The 15,455-nt window shown below is 37.5% G+C and overlaps 2 protein-coding genes across 2 annotated transcripts in view; both read left to right on the forward strand.

Moving 5' to 3' along the window:
* LOC125588710 overlaps positions 1 to 15,455 on the forward strand; it is a gene marked incomplete at its 3' end in the record, with an annotated part of 76,488 nt that overhangs the window by 12,320 nt on the left and 48,713 nt on the right. The window lies entirely within an intron of this gene.
* Positions 9,036 to 11,971, forward strand: LOC106405640. Its single transcript, XM_013846159.3, has one exon. The coding sequence runs from the start codon at positions 9,156 to 9,158 to the stop codon at positions 11,670 to 11,672; it is 2,517 nt and encodes an 838-aa protein (XP_013701613.3). The 5' UTR covers positions 9,036 to 9,155; the 3' UTR covers positions 11,673 to 11,971.

Here is a 15,455-nt window from a genome sequence, read left to right on the forward strand (position 1 = left end):
AGTGCCTCCTTGTTTAAGTTGGTCCAAGTTTGGACATGGGAGAGATTCAGGGAACTAAGGCCAAGACCTAATCTTCTGCTCGAGGGTCAGCCAAGATTGGCTCTTTGGGATGAAGTGAAGCAAGGTAAGAACGATGTGAGGAAGATTCTGGACAACTCAAGTTTTGAGTGGAGACCATACACCAAAGCTGTGGAGAACTGGAAGCTTCCTAAGTTTTACCCGGAGAAAGCAATGTGGGTTCCTGTTGGTCCTGATCTTGATGAGGAACTCATCTCCTTTGCCAGATGCATTAAGGCGTGTGAGCTTGTGGGGATGGATAGTGTGGAACACTACTTTCCCAACCGAGTGGCTTCACAATTTGGAATGCTTCAGGATGCTCCTTCTCCTCCTCCTGTTGTCAACAGGAACAACCTTTCAAGGGAAGCAGCTCGGGAGGAGTACAACAAGGCTATTGATGATTTGACATTGTACATCCTTTCTCGTGTTACCCCAACGTTCTGCGACTGGTGGAAGGAGAAGGGTGTTGTTGAATCATCTGAAACACTGAAATCAAGAAACATCGTAGGTGATTTAGGTCCTAAGAAACGGAAGCGAATTCGTGAAAACAACGATGAAGAAGATGTTTCTGAACCGCTTTGCAGGAAATGTAGACTTGCGGCGGCTAATGTAGACAAAGATGTAACACCGCCAGAAAGAGAGCAAAGGAAAGGAACTGACGAAACGGGAAGCAAAGCAGGGAAACGTGTTGTTCTGAGCCCTTCTCATCCTCCTTCTTCTGCCTTAGGTAGAGCAATGGGCATTGTTATATCTTCAACAAAATCATGTGATGATGAGCGATGTGAAAGCATTGTACAGAAGATGACCTTGATTGATTATGTAACTAAGGAGACTGAGTTTTCTCTCCATGAAGGTGGTGCCATAACTGGAGATAAAGAGAGTTCAGAAAGCTTGATCCATAATGATGAAACTGGCTGGAAGAATATGGTTAGGAGCCCAAATAACTCTTCAGATCCTCTTCGTGGTTTTGATGATGCAACTCATGACACTCATGTGTCACCACCGCTAGAGACAAGGCAAACATGTGATGATGAGATTGATGTACATGGAAGCAATGTGGAGAAGATGACTGTGCCTGATGATGGCAACAAGGAGCCAGAGTGTCTTCTCCATGAAGATGGTGGCATGTCTGGAGGAGAAAAGGAGAGCTCAGAGAAGAAGGAAGATGAAATTTTGATCCAGACGAAGATTGCATCAAATGCAGACAACAATGAACCTACTCCTTGTGAAAATCTTGCTCCCGGAGGTTCTGAAGTACTTGGTGAGTCAAAAAGTGGCAATCCTTTAGGTGATGAAGCTCAGGGAGATGATTGCTTGTTTGATGATACTGTCCTTGGAAGTGAAGAACCTATGAAATCTAGTGAGAGGTTAGAAAAGAGAAAAGAAGATGTTGGTGATGGTAATGACTTATATGAAAAGAGTCTACACAATGTGAAGGAGCTTGCATCCTCGATAGAGAAGCTGGCATTGTCAATAGACGAGCGTATTGCTAAGGCTGAAAGAAATGTGGCATGGTTGAAAGCAATGAGAGACGCAAAACAGAGGAAAACTGCAGCAGCAGCAGCTCGTTTGATCTAAGGAAAGTTCAATGATGTCTTGGGAAGTCTAATGCAAGTAGGAGAATATCAAACATCTATCTTTAACTATGTTGTCTTTTTATTGCTTTAGTTTCTTTTGTAAGACTGGTTTGGTTTAAGTGTTTCATTTTGTACGTTTTGAACTCAGTTATGATGAGCTAATAGCTTCTTGCTTTGTGTAAGATCAGATTTGCCTTACAGAGGTAGCTAACTCATCCTCAGATGAAGTGTAAATCAAACAGTCTGGATCCATCATGTGAAATAGATCATCATATATAATATGGATTTATGAAAGGGATCCATGTTGCAAGCTCCTTCACATTGTGTAGCACCTTATTTTCCCCGTTTGTCCCACCTGACACACAAACTCATCCTGGAGTTTAAAAGCCGTTACAGTGGAAGGAGTGCAATCAAGAAAAGATTCAAACATTTATTTTTGCTCTTTTACATATGTAGACAGCCTATAATAATCAAATGAGGAAACCAATACGTTTGCTTTTGAATTAGGTGCAGAGAAACTTTGAGAGGTCACATAATCTATAACTTCCAAAACAAGAAACTTAGTCATATGGCTTCCCATGTAGTATTTATTTTTAATAGAATTTAAAGTTTATAATTTAGTATGGTGTGATTGATTATGTTCAGTTTATGATTTGAGATATTTATACATAAGGATTGTAAGAAATTTAAATCAGTTTCTGTTAAGATGTGTGCATATAGTGTAATAATAATCATCAGTTTTTGTCTCTTTTCCAAATGCAAATCATTATATCTGTTGTAATTAGAGAGTTTAGAGACTGAATATTTCTCTGTTCTTACTGATCAAGGGGGTTCCTTTATATAAGGATTACAAGATGAAGATAAATGGAAAGTATCCAAAACCTAAATTTACTAGGATTAGGAAAAATACTAAAACATAATAATGGAAAGATTACATCTACTAGAAAAAAGAAAGGGTTTCCTTTTCTCCAAGCTTTGTGGCCGCCTCTCTCTCTCTCCTGAAGTCGGCTCTCTCTCTCCTCTCTCTAGGCTTCGGCCATCTCACCATCTTCTAGGTATTGGGCCGATCTCGGTCCGGACCTGGTTAATGGCAATCCACTCAATGATTTATAACACTCCCCCTTGGAAGCCATAACCATACAAGATTTGTAGTACGCTTCATGTTGCCTCATTAAAACCTTATCAGGAAAACCCAGTGGGACAAAACCATGATGAAGGAAAAAGAGTACAACACGCACTACTCCTCCTGATGTGAACCTCAGTGTATGTTCTACATTCTACGCATCTTGTGCGTGATATTTCTTGTATGTATAGGATGGGAAGTAATCGGCCAGTTTCATTACTAAGCCGTAACTAGACCACTTCGACCTCTTAGGTCGTTTCTCATGTCTTTTGACATCGAGTGTCCCGGTAAAGCATATGTGCTAAGCAATGTGAATCACATTGTCCTCGGAGATCACTATTTGGTCTTTCCAAATCGTGTTTGCATATGTCCATAGTCTAGACGTGATCATCTACTCTTAACTCTTTACTATGGTCGGATAAACCAAGTACTTATGGACAATGTACTAGACATTGTTATCATGACCCTATGTCTCGATCTGGCCGATCCATGTCTGGGTCATAGACCTCGTCTATACATGTCCACTACTTGTCTCATGAGTGTTCAAGATCAATGATCATTGCTGTGAGTTTATAATCTCTTATTATGGCTCTGCGGCCGAACACTCTCTTGGATGTGGACATCGATTTCTTTGCTTTAGGCAGTACCATATCTATCTCGGACATTGTAGTCCTTTATCCATCTCTTGATGGTGTCTCATGACCTCTGTTGTTGTGGATTATATCACACACTGAAATATATATTATTAGGTCATAGATCTCGGCTCTCACAAGCTTATAGAATACAATACATTTGTATCCGGTTGATCTTTTGTCTCTACTAGCCCGTGATCAAGAAGAAGGGCTAGACGCCTTTTAGTCTTAAAAGCCGGACGCATCTAGTAGAAGAGCCAGACGTTCTTTGCTGAAGAGCCGGACGCCCTTAGACGGACAGAGTCTGACGTCTTTAGTTTGAAGGACCGGGGCCGGACGCTTTTGGTCAGACACCCATATAGATTTATTCTATGCCTACCAACCTCTTTAAGGTTTAGTATAATCACAAGGAATTTCAAATATATGGACTGTATTGGATTGTCTTTTATACAACTCCAAGATCAATAATCATGCGTGATCAATTTCTTTTACATACTATATGCAGCTGCTTTATGTTTCAGTCCATGAATCAGCTTAGGAACGAAGTTGTTCTTTCATCTTATCCAGTGATCCATATGCTGCTTACTACATCATTTGTATCTAATATCTTTCTTATGACCAGACCATTTTCAATTTCGAAAATCTGTAGCAGCATCCAACACATAGGAGTTTATCTCCTTATAATCTGTTCATTTGATCTCTGTGAGTACCTTGTGTAACAAGCTATAATCTAATGCTGTTAAGTAGGAAGACATGAACACTCTTAGATCTCGTGATCATATGCCTACTCTCACGGTTTCTTTATCTCACAAGATCCATCTATTTCACTGGTTTATCAGATGGCGTTTCTGTATATGTATATGGCCAATACGCCCATCTCTGTTTTAGATACTTTGAACCTCCACGTTTTATCTTTTCTAATCTCTATGATCTTTTATGATTGTATGAGTACTCTTTCGTGGGTTCATGATCCTCGTTCATTTCAAGTGCTATAACTTTATGTATCTTTGTACAAATGTGTGTGTGTGTCGACACTTTCATGTGGTTCCATTATGTTCCAGACATGATCTGATCACTTTGAGATTTCATTATCCATGACCTTTGTTACCTAGTAGCTTGGCGTCCCAAGCCACATGGTTTGGTACCTTAGATGTGTAGCTGCGCAGCCTTTTCTCAATGTCTAGTATGGTTTCTCTTATAATCTTGGATCTGTATTCTATGCATCATTCTTTTCTATCCGAGATTCCTTTATCTTATGGAACACTTGGTCTATCTTGTATAGACTCTATAGCAACTTGATTATGTCTCTTCTAGGACATTCATTTGGTGCTAAGCTGGTTAGTCATTTCTCGGGTCAGTGTCTGGCATTTCGATTAGCTTCTCAATTAGCTAGCTTTATATATTCTTTCTTTGGATGTCTTAAATTATAATCTCTAGTCCGAGGATCTTTGCCAAGACAATGATGGTTAAAACCATTCTTATCATTCTTTTACCTTTTAATCTTTATTTGTCCAGCTTATAATCTTTCTCCTTTAATATTAAATATCCGGATTCATTTGTTTCATGCAATCCGTACCTGGCCACTATTTTAATCACCCATGTTTTGGCTCACGGTCCTTTGAATTCGTGGAGAAGATCTTATTCTTATATATTCTCAATCCTCTTCTGAGGTTCCATCTTAGACGGCACATGTATGTATGTGGTGGTTTATTCAAAATCTCTTAAGATGGTGTATGTCTGGTTTTATTATCCGTATTCAATCTGAGATGAGAATATCTATGCTCACTTATATGGCCTGATGCATATGATCATATTATCATTCTATACATGTAAAACATAATGTCTCCAAGCTTATAGACTTTAGAATCTTAGTCTTATAGATAATGGCTTACATGGCCGAACCTTTTATAGGTAATGGCTTACTTGGCCGAACCTTTATAGGTAATGTATTGTGTGCGGCCAAGTCACAGCCGAGCCATTTATTCTCATGGTCTCTTCAGCCGGGTAATGGCCTCTTTGGTTTGGCCGTTTGTATCATGGCCTCTACGGCCGAGGAATGGTCCTTTATGGCCGAGTAATGACCGAGCCATATAACATGGTGTCTTAGACCATAGTGGTACACGTACTTGTAGTATTGATCATGGGTTTATCCTCTCTCCCCCTCATGACCATACTATAAGGTCATGGTGCTTGGGACAATTAAGCCTAATGAGTTTCCCTTGTGTACATGTTACACAACGTGAGATCTTTTATGGGATAACTCTTTGTGCCTTTTCAATTTCAATCTTTGCATCAAGTTTAGACTTTAGGATGGCTAATCCAATCATGCCATATAGTGTAAAATATCATGGGATATATCAGTATAGTCACCACTTCTCTTGCCTCTTATCATACAGATCTTATAGCATAGTTTTAAATCAGTAGAGATCATAGGTATAGTTTCGACCACTTATAAGGTCTTAGGCGTTTGTTTTTCTTTAAAACCGAAGGAACTTGTTTCCTTCTTGCCCATTGTTTCTATTTGGAAACCATTTATAATTCAATGGGTCACATATCATTGGGTGTGTATAATGCCCTTTAAGCAATGCCTTAGCCATAGTTTCTTTACTAGGCTTACTATACCCCTTTCATGATTTCTTACTTGGTATTATGCTCTTTAGGCAACTCTTGAAAATCATTTATATGTTCAAGTAAGATCAGGCAAGACATAATGAAGTCAAAACAAAATTTTATTTATATAAAAACGTGAATGCCTAATTAGGTTAAAGCAAAACACAAATCAAAGACTTTAAAATAAAATGTCGAGATCCCTCTTAGTCAATAGACATGCCGGCCACTCCTTGAGTTATATTGGACACGGCTCCCTTGGATTCATCCTGATCTATATCGGTCTTATTTGTATCAGGGTATCTCATCTCACTGCTCCTCTTTAGTACCTTGTCATTCTCAATCACCGTTAGGCAAGAGATCAGGTCATTGTAAGTGGTAGAACCTCTTTCTATGTAGATATGTTTTGACAACAAATCTTCTGGATGGAATGTGGAGTATGTCTTGAATAGACAATCATTATCTGTTACCTCTTCTCCACATGATCTCAGTTGGTACACGACCCTGGACAAGGCAAAGTGAAACTCGGCCACTGTCTCAAAGTCTTGGAATCTGAGACTCATTCATTCATGTTTGACCTTTGGTAATAATACCATAGTGTATCTGGACTTTAATTCTGTCCAAAGGTCACGAGGATTCTCAATATGTAGATACTGATTTCTCAGTTCTTCAGTGAGATGATGTAATGGCTCTTAACTTTTCACTTTCAATTTCATCATTTCTTTCAATGATACATTTCCCGAATCCTTGAGACTTCAGGGCAATTGAAGTGTTCATTTCCATTCTGGATAATATATTCCAGAGAGATTTAGAATGGTATAATCCATGGGTTCAAATCTCGGCATCTGAAATCATATTATCAATTTATGATTTAGAATTCTTGCAACCAATGAAATAATTAGTGCATATGATTTCATAAGTCTCTCTATGATACTTGGACCACACGGTCATGTTTTGTGATGCTTAGACTTCACAGCCATTATTTGATACAACCATCTTAAGGATCGGATCATGATGCAATCCGGTTTATATAACCATCCGGATACTAGGCCACACGGCCACTTAGATATGCATTAAGCCAAACGGCTTTAATCTCAATCAAGGGCACAAGGCCGCGAGTATGAACAATGCATTAGGCCACACGGCCATATACAAAACGGGATCTAAATGCATTCAATCCTATTTCTTAGTTGCATATCTATTCGGTTTTAGAATTAAATAATCTAGCAACCTAACTCTCATTCAATATGTAAATTCTTTAAATCAATCTTTCAAACTTTAAGTAATGAGAGATTTAAGGTTTCAATGCCTTTAGGAATTTTAAAATTCGAGATTAGGGTTTTTGTTTAAACAAGATTCAGATTCAAGTTTTAAAACAATCCTAATCATAGCTCTAGGCGATCAATCAAACACTCAAGTTTCAAATCAAAATTAAAACCGATTTTCCAAAATTAGGGTTTTAGGGGATTTCGAAAACTTTGATCTTTGATCAAGGGGATTTGATTTGAGATTCAAAAACCTTTTAAGGTTCTGATTTTAATTGATCAATGGATCAATCTCGTTTTTAAGTTTTAGATCGAACTTATAGAGCTTCGATTTACTCATAGGGGATTGATCTATTTAACCTATGGCCTTTAGTTTTAGAGATTATATTTTAAGGTTTCAATCTTTACAAAACAACCAAATTCGATTCTTGTTTTCAGATTTCGAATTACCTTTGTTTTGTAGGGTTGAACCGGACCACCAAAGTCAGATGAACCTCTAGTTGCACACGGACGCGAGCTGGCTCCTTATCGGGTCGCAAGCTGGGACGGGACGCGAGCTATCTGGAACGTCTTGCGTCTGGTCACGGACGTGTGCTGAGGTAGTCGGACGCGATCGGGACGCATCTTCTTCTTATCTTGTTCGCGAGCTGTTGCAAGCGGCTGATCTGAATTGCGAGCTGGCTGTGACGCAAACGTGAGATGGTTCTGTTGTGTACACGAAGCTGCGAATGTCTAGGATCAGGAACGCTTAAGAGCTTTAGCTTATCAGGTGTTTGCAAGCCGGAACGGAGGCAAGAACAAGTTAGGGTTCTTCGGGATTAGATCTTTGCACCAACTCCTCTTAGCTCATGAAATAAAAACAAGGAGTATTAGATTACATGAACACCATAATCTGAACAAGATATCATCAAACAACTAAGGTATGATAAACTTACCTTTCACAGGATTTGAATTTGGCTAGAAAATCATGTTGGTTCGGATTAGGGTTCCAAAAGACCAAGACGGCGCCGCGTATTGTTTCTGCGAGTGAGGGCGCGTCTGAGATTTGATTGACGAACGGTTTACGCTGATGGATTTGTCTCGTCAAGAGCTTCAAGATGATATGTGGCTCGTCGTCTGGTTCCTCAGGGTTTGAGAGATAGATCGATTTTAAGTTGCGTCTGATTCAGGGTTTATGTGTGACGGATTTTAAGTTAGGTTTAGGGGTTTTTCTTTCTCAGGGTTTTTGGGAAGCTATCGTGCTGATAACGTGTTGTAATTAGAGAGTTTAGAGACTGAATATTTCTCTGTTCTTATTAATGATCAAGAGAGTTCCTTTATATAAGGATTACAAGATGAAGATAAATGGAAAGTATCCAAAACCTAAACTTACTAGGATTAGGAAAACTACTAATACATAATAATGGAAAGATTACATCTACTAGAAAAATGAAAGGGTTTCCTTTTCTCCAAGCTTTGTGGCCGCCTCTCTCTCTCCTGAAGTCGGCTCTCTCTCTCTCCTCTCTCTCTCCTCTTTCTAGGCTTCGGCCATCTCTCCATCTTCTAGGTATTGGGCCAGGTATTGGGCCGATCTCGGTCCGGACCTGGTTAATGGCAATCCACTCAATGATTTATAACAATATCTACATTTTTCGACATTGTACCATTCTTTTTTGTAAAATTTGTTACCGGCATAATTGTTTTTTGAAAATAAAATGTTGTTGGAGGCTCATAACCTCATAAGAAAACAAACCATATATAATAATTTATTAGACCTTATAATTAATTAATGGGTTTCTTTCCAGTTACCTTAAAAAGGCACTGTTGCATTCCAGCTCTAGAGCTCCATCACCACTTCTGCAACACCATTGTTTTATTTTCATCTTGACTTTCTTTCAAATTTCGAACACCAAAAATGAGAAAAAAGACAAAGCTTTCATCTTGCTCGTCTAACGAAGATCTTGTTGAAGAGAGAGAAGAGCTGATGGTATCTCTCTCTGAAAACAGAGTTTCTCTGCCCCACGTTCAAACCTCAAACACCAAATCGAAAAAGAAAGAGGAGAAAAGCATAAAAATTTCTCTTTCATCTTCTTCTCCAGCAGCAGTTGAAGAACTTGTTGAAGAGAGAGAAGATTTCATGGTGCTTCCCTCTGGAAACAGACGACCTAGCAGAAGCAGAGAAAAAAACCATCTTTTGAAACCCTGTTTCACCACATCTCAACCTACTACTCTTCCTCCTCTTACTGACTTAAAGGCTCTGTCTTTGAGTGTTTCCTTCAACGGGTGGAGGTTTCCGAACGTAAAGTTCAAGTCTTGGGCTACAAAGATGTCTGCTTTACACGAACCCACTTGGAAAAAAGCTGGGATTCTCCAAGCAGTGGCTGCGTCCACACTAAAAATCATTAAAGACACAGATCTAGTTCTTGGTGTTGCTGAGAAATGGTGTCCTGACACCAACACCTTTGTGTTCCCTTGGGGTGAAGCAACGGTAACATTAGAGGATGTGATGGTTCTTCTAGGGTTTTCTGTTTTGGGTTCTCCTGTTTTTGCTGCTCTGGATAGCTCAGGAGAGAAGATTTTAAGGGAACTGGAGAAAGAATGGGTCAAGATTAAGAGAGATAGAGTCAGTTTCGTAACTCAAGTTGCATGGATGGGGAGATTCATGGACAGTGGCGATGATGAGGACGAGCTTGAGCATGTGGCTTTCCTTGTCTTGTGGTTAAGCTACTTTGTATTTTCATCACGCTATTATCATATAGATGAGGCTGTTTTGCCTATAGCTGTTCATCTTTCAGAAGGTGTTAGGATTGCTTTGGCTCCAGCTGTACTTGCTCACTTGTATGCTGACTTAACTCTCTTGAAAGACCACACTAGAGACTCCTCTAACGACAAGATTGAGCTGAATGCTTTGTTTAAGTTGGTCCAAGTTTGGACATGGGAGAGATTCAGGGAACTAAGGCCAAAGCCTAATCTTCTGCTACAAGGTCAGCCAAGATTGGCTCGTTGGGATGACGTGGAACAGGGAGACACTGATGTGAGACAGATACTGGACAACTCAAAGATGGACAGTTTTGAGTGGAGACCATTCACAAAAGCTGTGAAAAACTGGCAGCTCCCTAAGTTTTACCCTGAGAAAGCAATGTGGGTTCCTGTTGGTCCTGATCTTGATGAGGAATTCATCTCCTTTGCTCGATGCATCAAGGTGTCTGAGCTTGTTGGTGGAATGAATTGTGTGGAACACTACTTTCCCAACGGAGTGGCTTCACAGTTTGGTCTGCTTCAGGATGTTCCTTGTCTTGTTAACAGGAACAACCTCTCGGAGGAGGAAGCTTGGAACGAGTACGACAAGCCTATTGAGGATTTGACATTGTTCATCCCTTCACGTTCTGCGGTACCTCGTGTCACCTCAATGTTCTGTGACTGGTGGAGGAAGCCGTTTCCACAACTCCAGCATTCACTGAAGGGAAAGTGTGTTGGTGGTAACTGTGATGAGACATCTGCTTCAGGTTCTAGGAAGCGGAATCGCAAGAAGAGAGTTTGTACTATGGGTTGTTGTCAGACACATGACAGTGATGATGATGAAGATCTTAGCATTACCATTGCTCAAATTAGGAGATTTAGTATTAAGAAGTGCAGTGGTGGAGAAGATGGTTCTGAACCGCTTGGTAAGAAGAGTAGATTTGAGGCGGATAACAATGATTTGGGCTTTCATCAGGAGCTTGGTTTGGTAAGAGCTGATGAAAATGAAACTGTTCAACCACCAGAGAAAGAGCAAAGGAATGAAGGTAATGATGAAACTGGGAAGGATATGGATATGAGCTCAAATGATGAAAACAACTCTTCAGATCCTCCTCTTGGTTTTGATGATGCAACTCATGACATTCTTGTGTCACCACCGCCAGAGACAAGGCAAACGTGTGATGATGAGCTTGATGTACATGGAAGAAATGTGGAGAAGATGTCTATGCCAGATGATGGCAGCAAGGAGCCAGAGTGTCTGCTTCATGAAGATGGTGGCATGGCTGGAGAGAAGGCGAGCTCAGAGAAGAAAGAAAATGACAGTTTGATCCAGAAAAAGATTGCATCAAATGCAGACAACAATGAACCAACTCCTTATCAAAATCTTGCCCCGGGAGGTTCTGAAGTAGCTGGTGAGTCAAAGAGAAACGAAGATGTTGGTGATGAAACTGTCCTTGGAAGTGAAGAACCATTGAAATCCAGTGAGAAGTTAGAAAAGAGAAACGAAGATGTTGGTGGTGGGAATGACTCATATGAAAAGAGTCTACACAACGTGAAGAAGCTTGCATCGTCGATAGAGGGGCTGGCATTGTCAATAGACGAGGGTATTGCTAAGGCTGAAAGAAATGTGGCATGGTTGAAAGCAATGAGAGCCGCAAAACAGAAGAAAATTGCAGCAGCTCGTTTGATCTAAGGAAAGTTCAATGATGTTTTGGGGAGGTCAAATGCAAGTAGAAGAATATCAAGTTATCAACCATCTATCGTAACTGTGTTGTCTTTTCTTTATGCTTTAGTATCTTTTGAAAGACTGGTTTGTTTAAGTGTTTCCTTTTGTATGTTTTGAACTCAGTTATGAGCTTATTGCTTCTTGCTTTTTGTAAGATCAAATTTGGCTTGCAGGGTAGCTAATTCATCCTCAGATGAAATGTAAACGAAACAGTCTGAATTCATCATGTGAAAATAGATCATCATATATAATATGGATTTATGAAAGCGATCCATGGTGTTACATAGGAACTGTAGGACAGAGGCTGCACAACGGACATACATTGTAAGATAAATGAACCTGTGAATTGACGCTGAGAGGACTCTGCATAGTTCCTTTATCTGTGTTATCTAACTTTATTGATTAATGATTCTTTTGTTAAGTCTTAACTGTGATCACTTCTTTTTATCATTCTGATTCTTTGATGTATACTATTACTATTGACAGGTAAGTATATTTGATGTATACTATTTACTATTGACAAGCAAGTATATGAAATATCGAATTCATATTGAAAGTTAACACTTTCCAAATAGGTTTCTTTTGTGTATCATATTCCTACAGAGGATCAGAACTGTGAGACGATATTCGGACCATCGTTATTAACAGCCAAAATCACCTTAGAATCCTTAATTCCAGCTAAGTGTTGAATGACTCCTGAAACACCAAACGCCATGTATAGCTCTGGTGCTACTATTTTCCCCGTTTGTCCCACCTGACACACACACACACAAACTCTACCGAGTTTAAAAGATCAAATGAGGAAACCAATACTTTTGATTTTGAATTGGGCGGCGCAGAGAAACTTTGAGAGATCACATAATCTAACTTCCAAAACAAGAAATTTACCATATGGCTTCTCATATAATATTTATTTTCGATAGAATCTAATCTATTAATTTATGGTCATATTTTTATCTACTATCAATAAGTCATAGTATGACCACTTAAAAAATTAGTTAATATAATATATTTGATTATTTAGAATAATAATAAACCAACTATAAATTTAAATTTTATTTTTTAACTATAACAAATCTGTTGAGAAAGAATCTAACAAAATTTTATTAAAAATTAAAATATTTTTATAAAACAACACATTAATTAATTTTGTAATTAGTAATATAATATATTTATAAATCAATATTAATTAAGATTTTATTCTAAAAAAAAGAAAAATTATATACTATTTTTTACAAATTTTATAACATATTCTGTATTATATAAAAAAATAAAAGTGATTTATGAATTAAATATGATAAAATTATATTAAATAGTTAAATTAAGAAATTTTATTTAAAGATTTTCATTTAAATAAATTATCACCCATCATTGAAATGGATTAAAATTCAAAAATTATATATTTTTTTATAAAAAATAAATTTATTTTGAAACTCTCAACAATATATTGCTTAAAAATATTTATATAAATATAATAACCTTTAGTTCATATACAATTTTAAAATATGTTATTAGAAAACTATGAAGTTTTTATTAATTCGTTTAAAATATTAATGACAAATCAAGTTTTAATTATAAATTTATTTTTATTTTAATTTTAAAAAATATGTTTAGAAAAATTTAGAAAATATTATCAAAAATTAAAATATTTTTTATAAAATAATGTATTAGTGTAGTAACAATGAATTAATAAAATTTCGTAGTTTTCTAATAACATATTTTTAAATTTTATATGAACAAAAGGTTATTATATTTATATTTTGTCAATAAAACTTTGAAAAATTACACAACTATTTTTGAGTTTGGAAGATTACATGAATTTTGAATTTCATAGTATTACTTCAAATTCAAAATGATTATTTTTTCAATTTTGAAAAGACCTAATAACTTTTTAAAATACACCACGGAAAAACAAACTATATATGTTGTAAAAACTAAAATAATCTAATATTTTGAAATCTTAATGGGCAATTCTTCATAATAGACCTTTTTGAGTTTTCATCTCAAAAATAGCACGGAACGGGTCACAAAAATAACATTCATTAATGGACGAAATGTCCTTAATACCCTTGTTTTATATATTAAAAAAAAACCTCTCAGATCTCTCTCTCTCTCTCTCACGACTCTCTCTCTCTCTCACGACTCTACTATTTCTCCAACGACGGACCATCAACGAGATTCAATCAACTCCGGCGACGACACGACGAACACTTTCATCATCTAGCATCTCCGACGAATGACTAGGAAGACGAAGAGATCCGTGTCTCTGCCTTCGCCTTCTTCTCTCGACGATGAAATCTCTCAACTTTTTGTGAATCGTTGCTTCTTCTCTTGACGACAACAAAGACAAATCCCGGCGAATCTACCACCGTTATCTTCTCTGGCGAAAACACGAAGCTACCATCTCAAATCAAAAGGCTTCATTTTGGGAACACAAGGTTTTGAGATTTCTTTGATTTTGTTGCTTTCTAGATCCGGAACTATTCTCGATATTCCAGTGTTGCCAAGTGTGTTTTGAGTTTGTGTTGCTTTTGAAGTTAGGTTTAGGAAGATCTATTGGTAAAAATGATATTACTGTGTTTGGATTTAGGATTTTGTAAAAATGTTTAAGCTTTCTGAGGTTTTGATAGAGTTGCCATCGATAATGCATAAGAGTGTGAAACATGAGCTTACTGTGAAGTCAAATTGAGTCGATTGCTTGATTGCTTTAGCTTGTTCCCGAGTGTGTTTTGCAAGGTCTTAATCATGTTTAAACTCTTTGAGAAAAGTGTTTATGCATTTCTCTGAGAACATTGTTCTTTATTCTCTTTGTTTGATTTCAGGAAGGATCTACAAAAAGTATCGAAGTTTAAACCATCTCCAAAAATTCTCGTGACCATCTACAAAATTTGGTAAAAGTGTTTAGTGTTTAGAAAAATCTCTTGTTGTTTGTGCTTGTGAAACTGTCTCGTGACCATCTACAACAAAAATCTCTTGTTGCTTGTGTGCTTGTGAAACTATCTAGTGTTTAGAAAATTTTCAAGAAACATTTGTGTAGTTTCAGGAAAGACTTCCAGAAAATCGGATGGTACTAAATTTTGAAACGTTTTTGCTTGTTGTCTTGTTCTGCTTAGGCATGTTGATATCTTTGGTAGGCTCTTGAATTTGCTTATGAATCGCTTGTTGCTTGTTTCTTGTGAAACTGTCTAGTGTTTAGAAACATTTCAGGAAGCATTTGTATAGTTCAGGAAAGTCTTCCAGAAAATCGGATGGTATAACAAATTTCCCTTGTTTACGCAGGATAGAAACAAGATGAGAGATTCAGTACCTCTAAAACAAGATGGGAGATTCAGTACCTCTAAAACAAGATGGGAAATTTAGGATCATAAACGCTCGTTTGTTATTGATTGAAAAAGACAGCAATGAGATTAAAGTTTGTGTGTCAGAACTAGAGAAACGACAAAGAGTTACTTCAGATGAAATTCTAAACAATGAGGTAACTTTTGTTTTGGAAATTAAAGTTGAATGTTTTTCTCTATGTGGACACATATTTCTCCTCAAAATTTGGCAGACAACGTATATGCTCGTTCTTGTTTTTGCATTTTTTGAGTTGTCAAGTAATTTAGGAAGATTTTGTACATATTCATGATTGCCTTCCTGATTTTTGTTGTACTTGCACAGACTGACATGACTCCATTGGATGAGACGGCTTCCAGACATGGTGAAGCCAATCCGGATGAAGCAGATGAAACTCCAGAGCCTACGACTGAG

Source organism: Brassica napus, chromosome C6 (assembly GCF_020379485.1).
Source record: "Brassica napus cultivar Da-Ae chromosome C6, Da-Ae, whole genome shotgun sequence".
In the NCBI taxonomy this organism is placed as follows: domain Eukaryota; kingdom Viridiplantae; phylum Streptophyta; class Magnoliopsida; order Brassicales; family Brassicaceae; genus Brassica; species Brassica napus.

Coding starts and splice junctions, on each gene's coding strand:
- LOC106405640 (XM_013846159.3), top strand. CDS start 9,156: ATGAGAAAAAAGACAAAGCTTTCATCTTGCTCGTCTAACGAAGATCTT.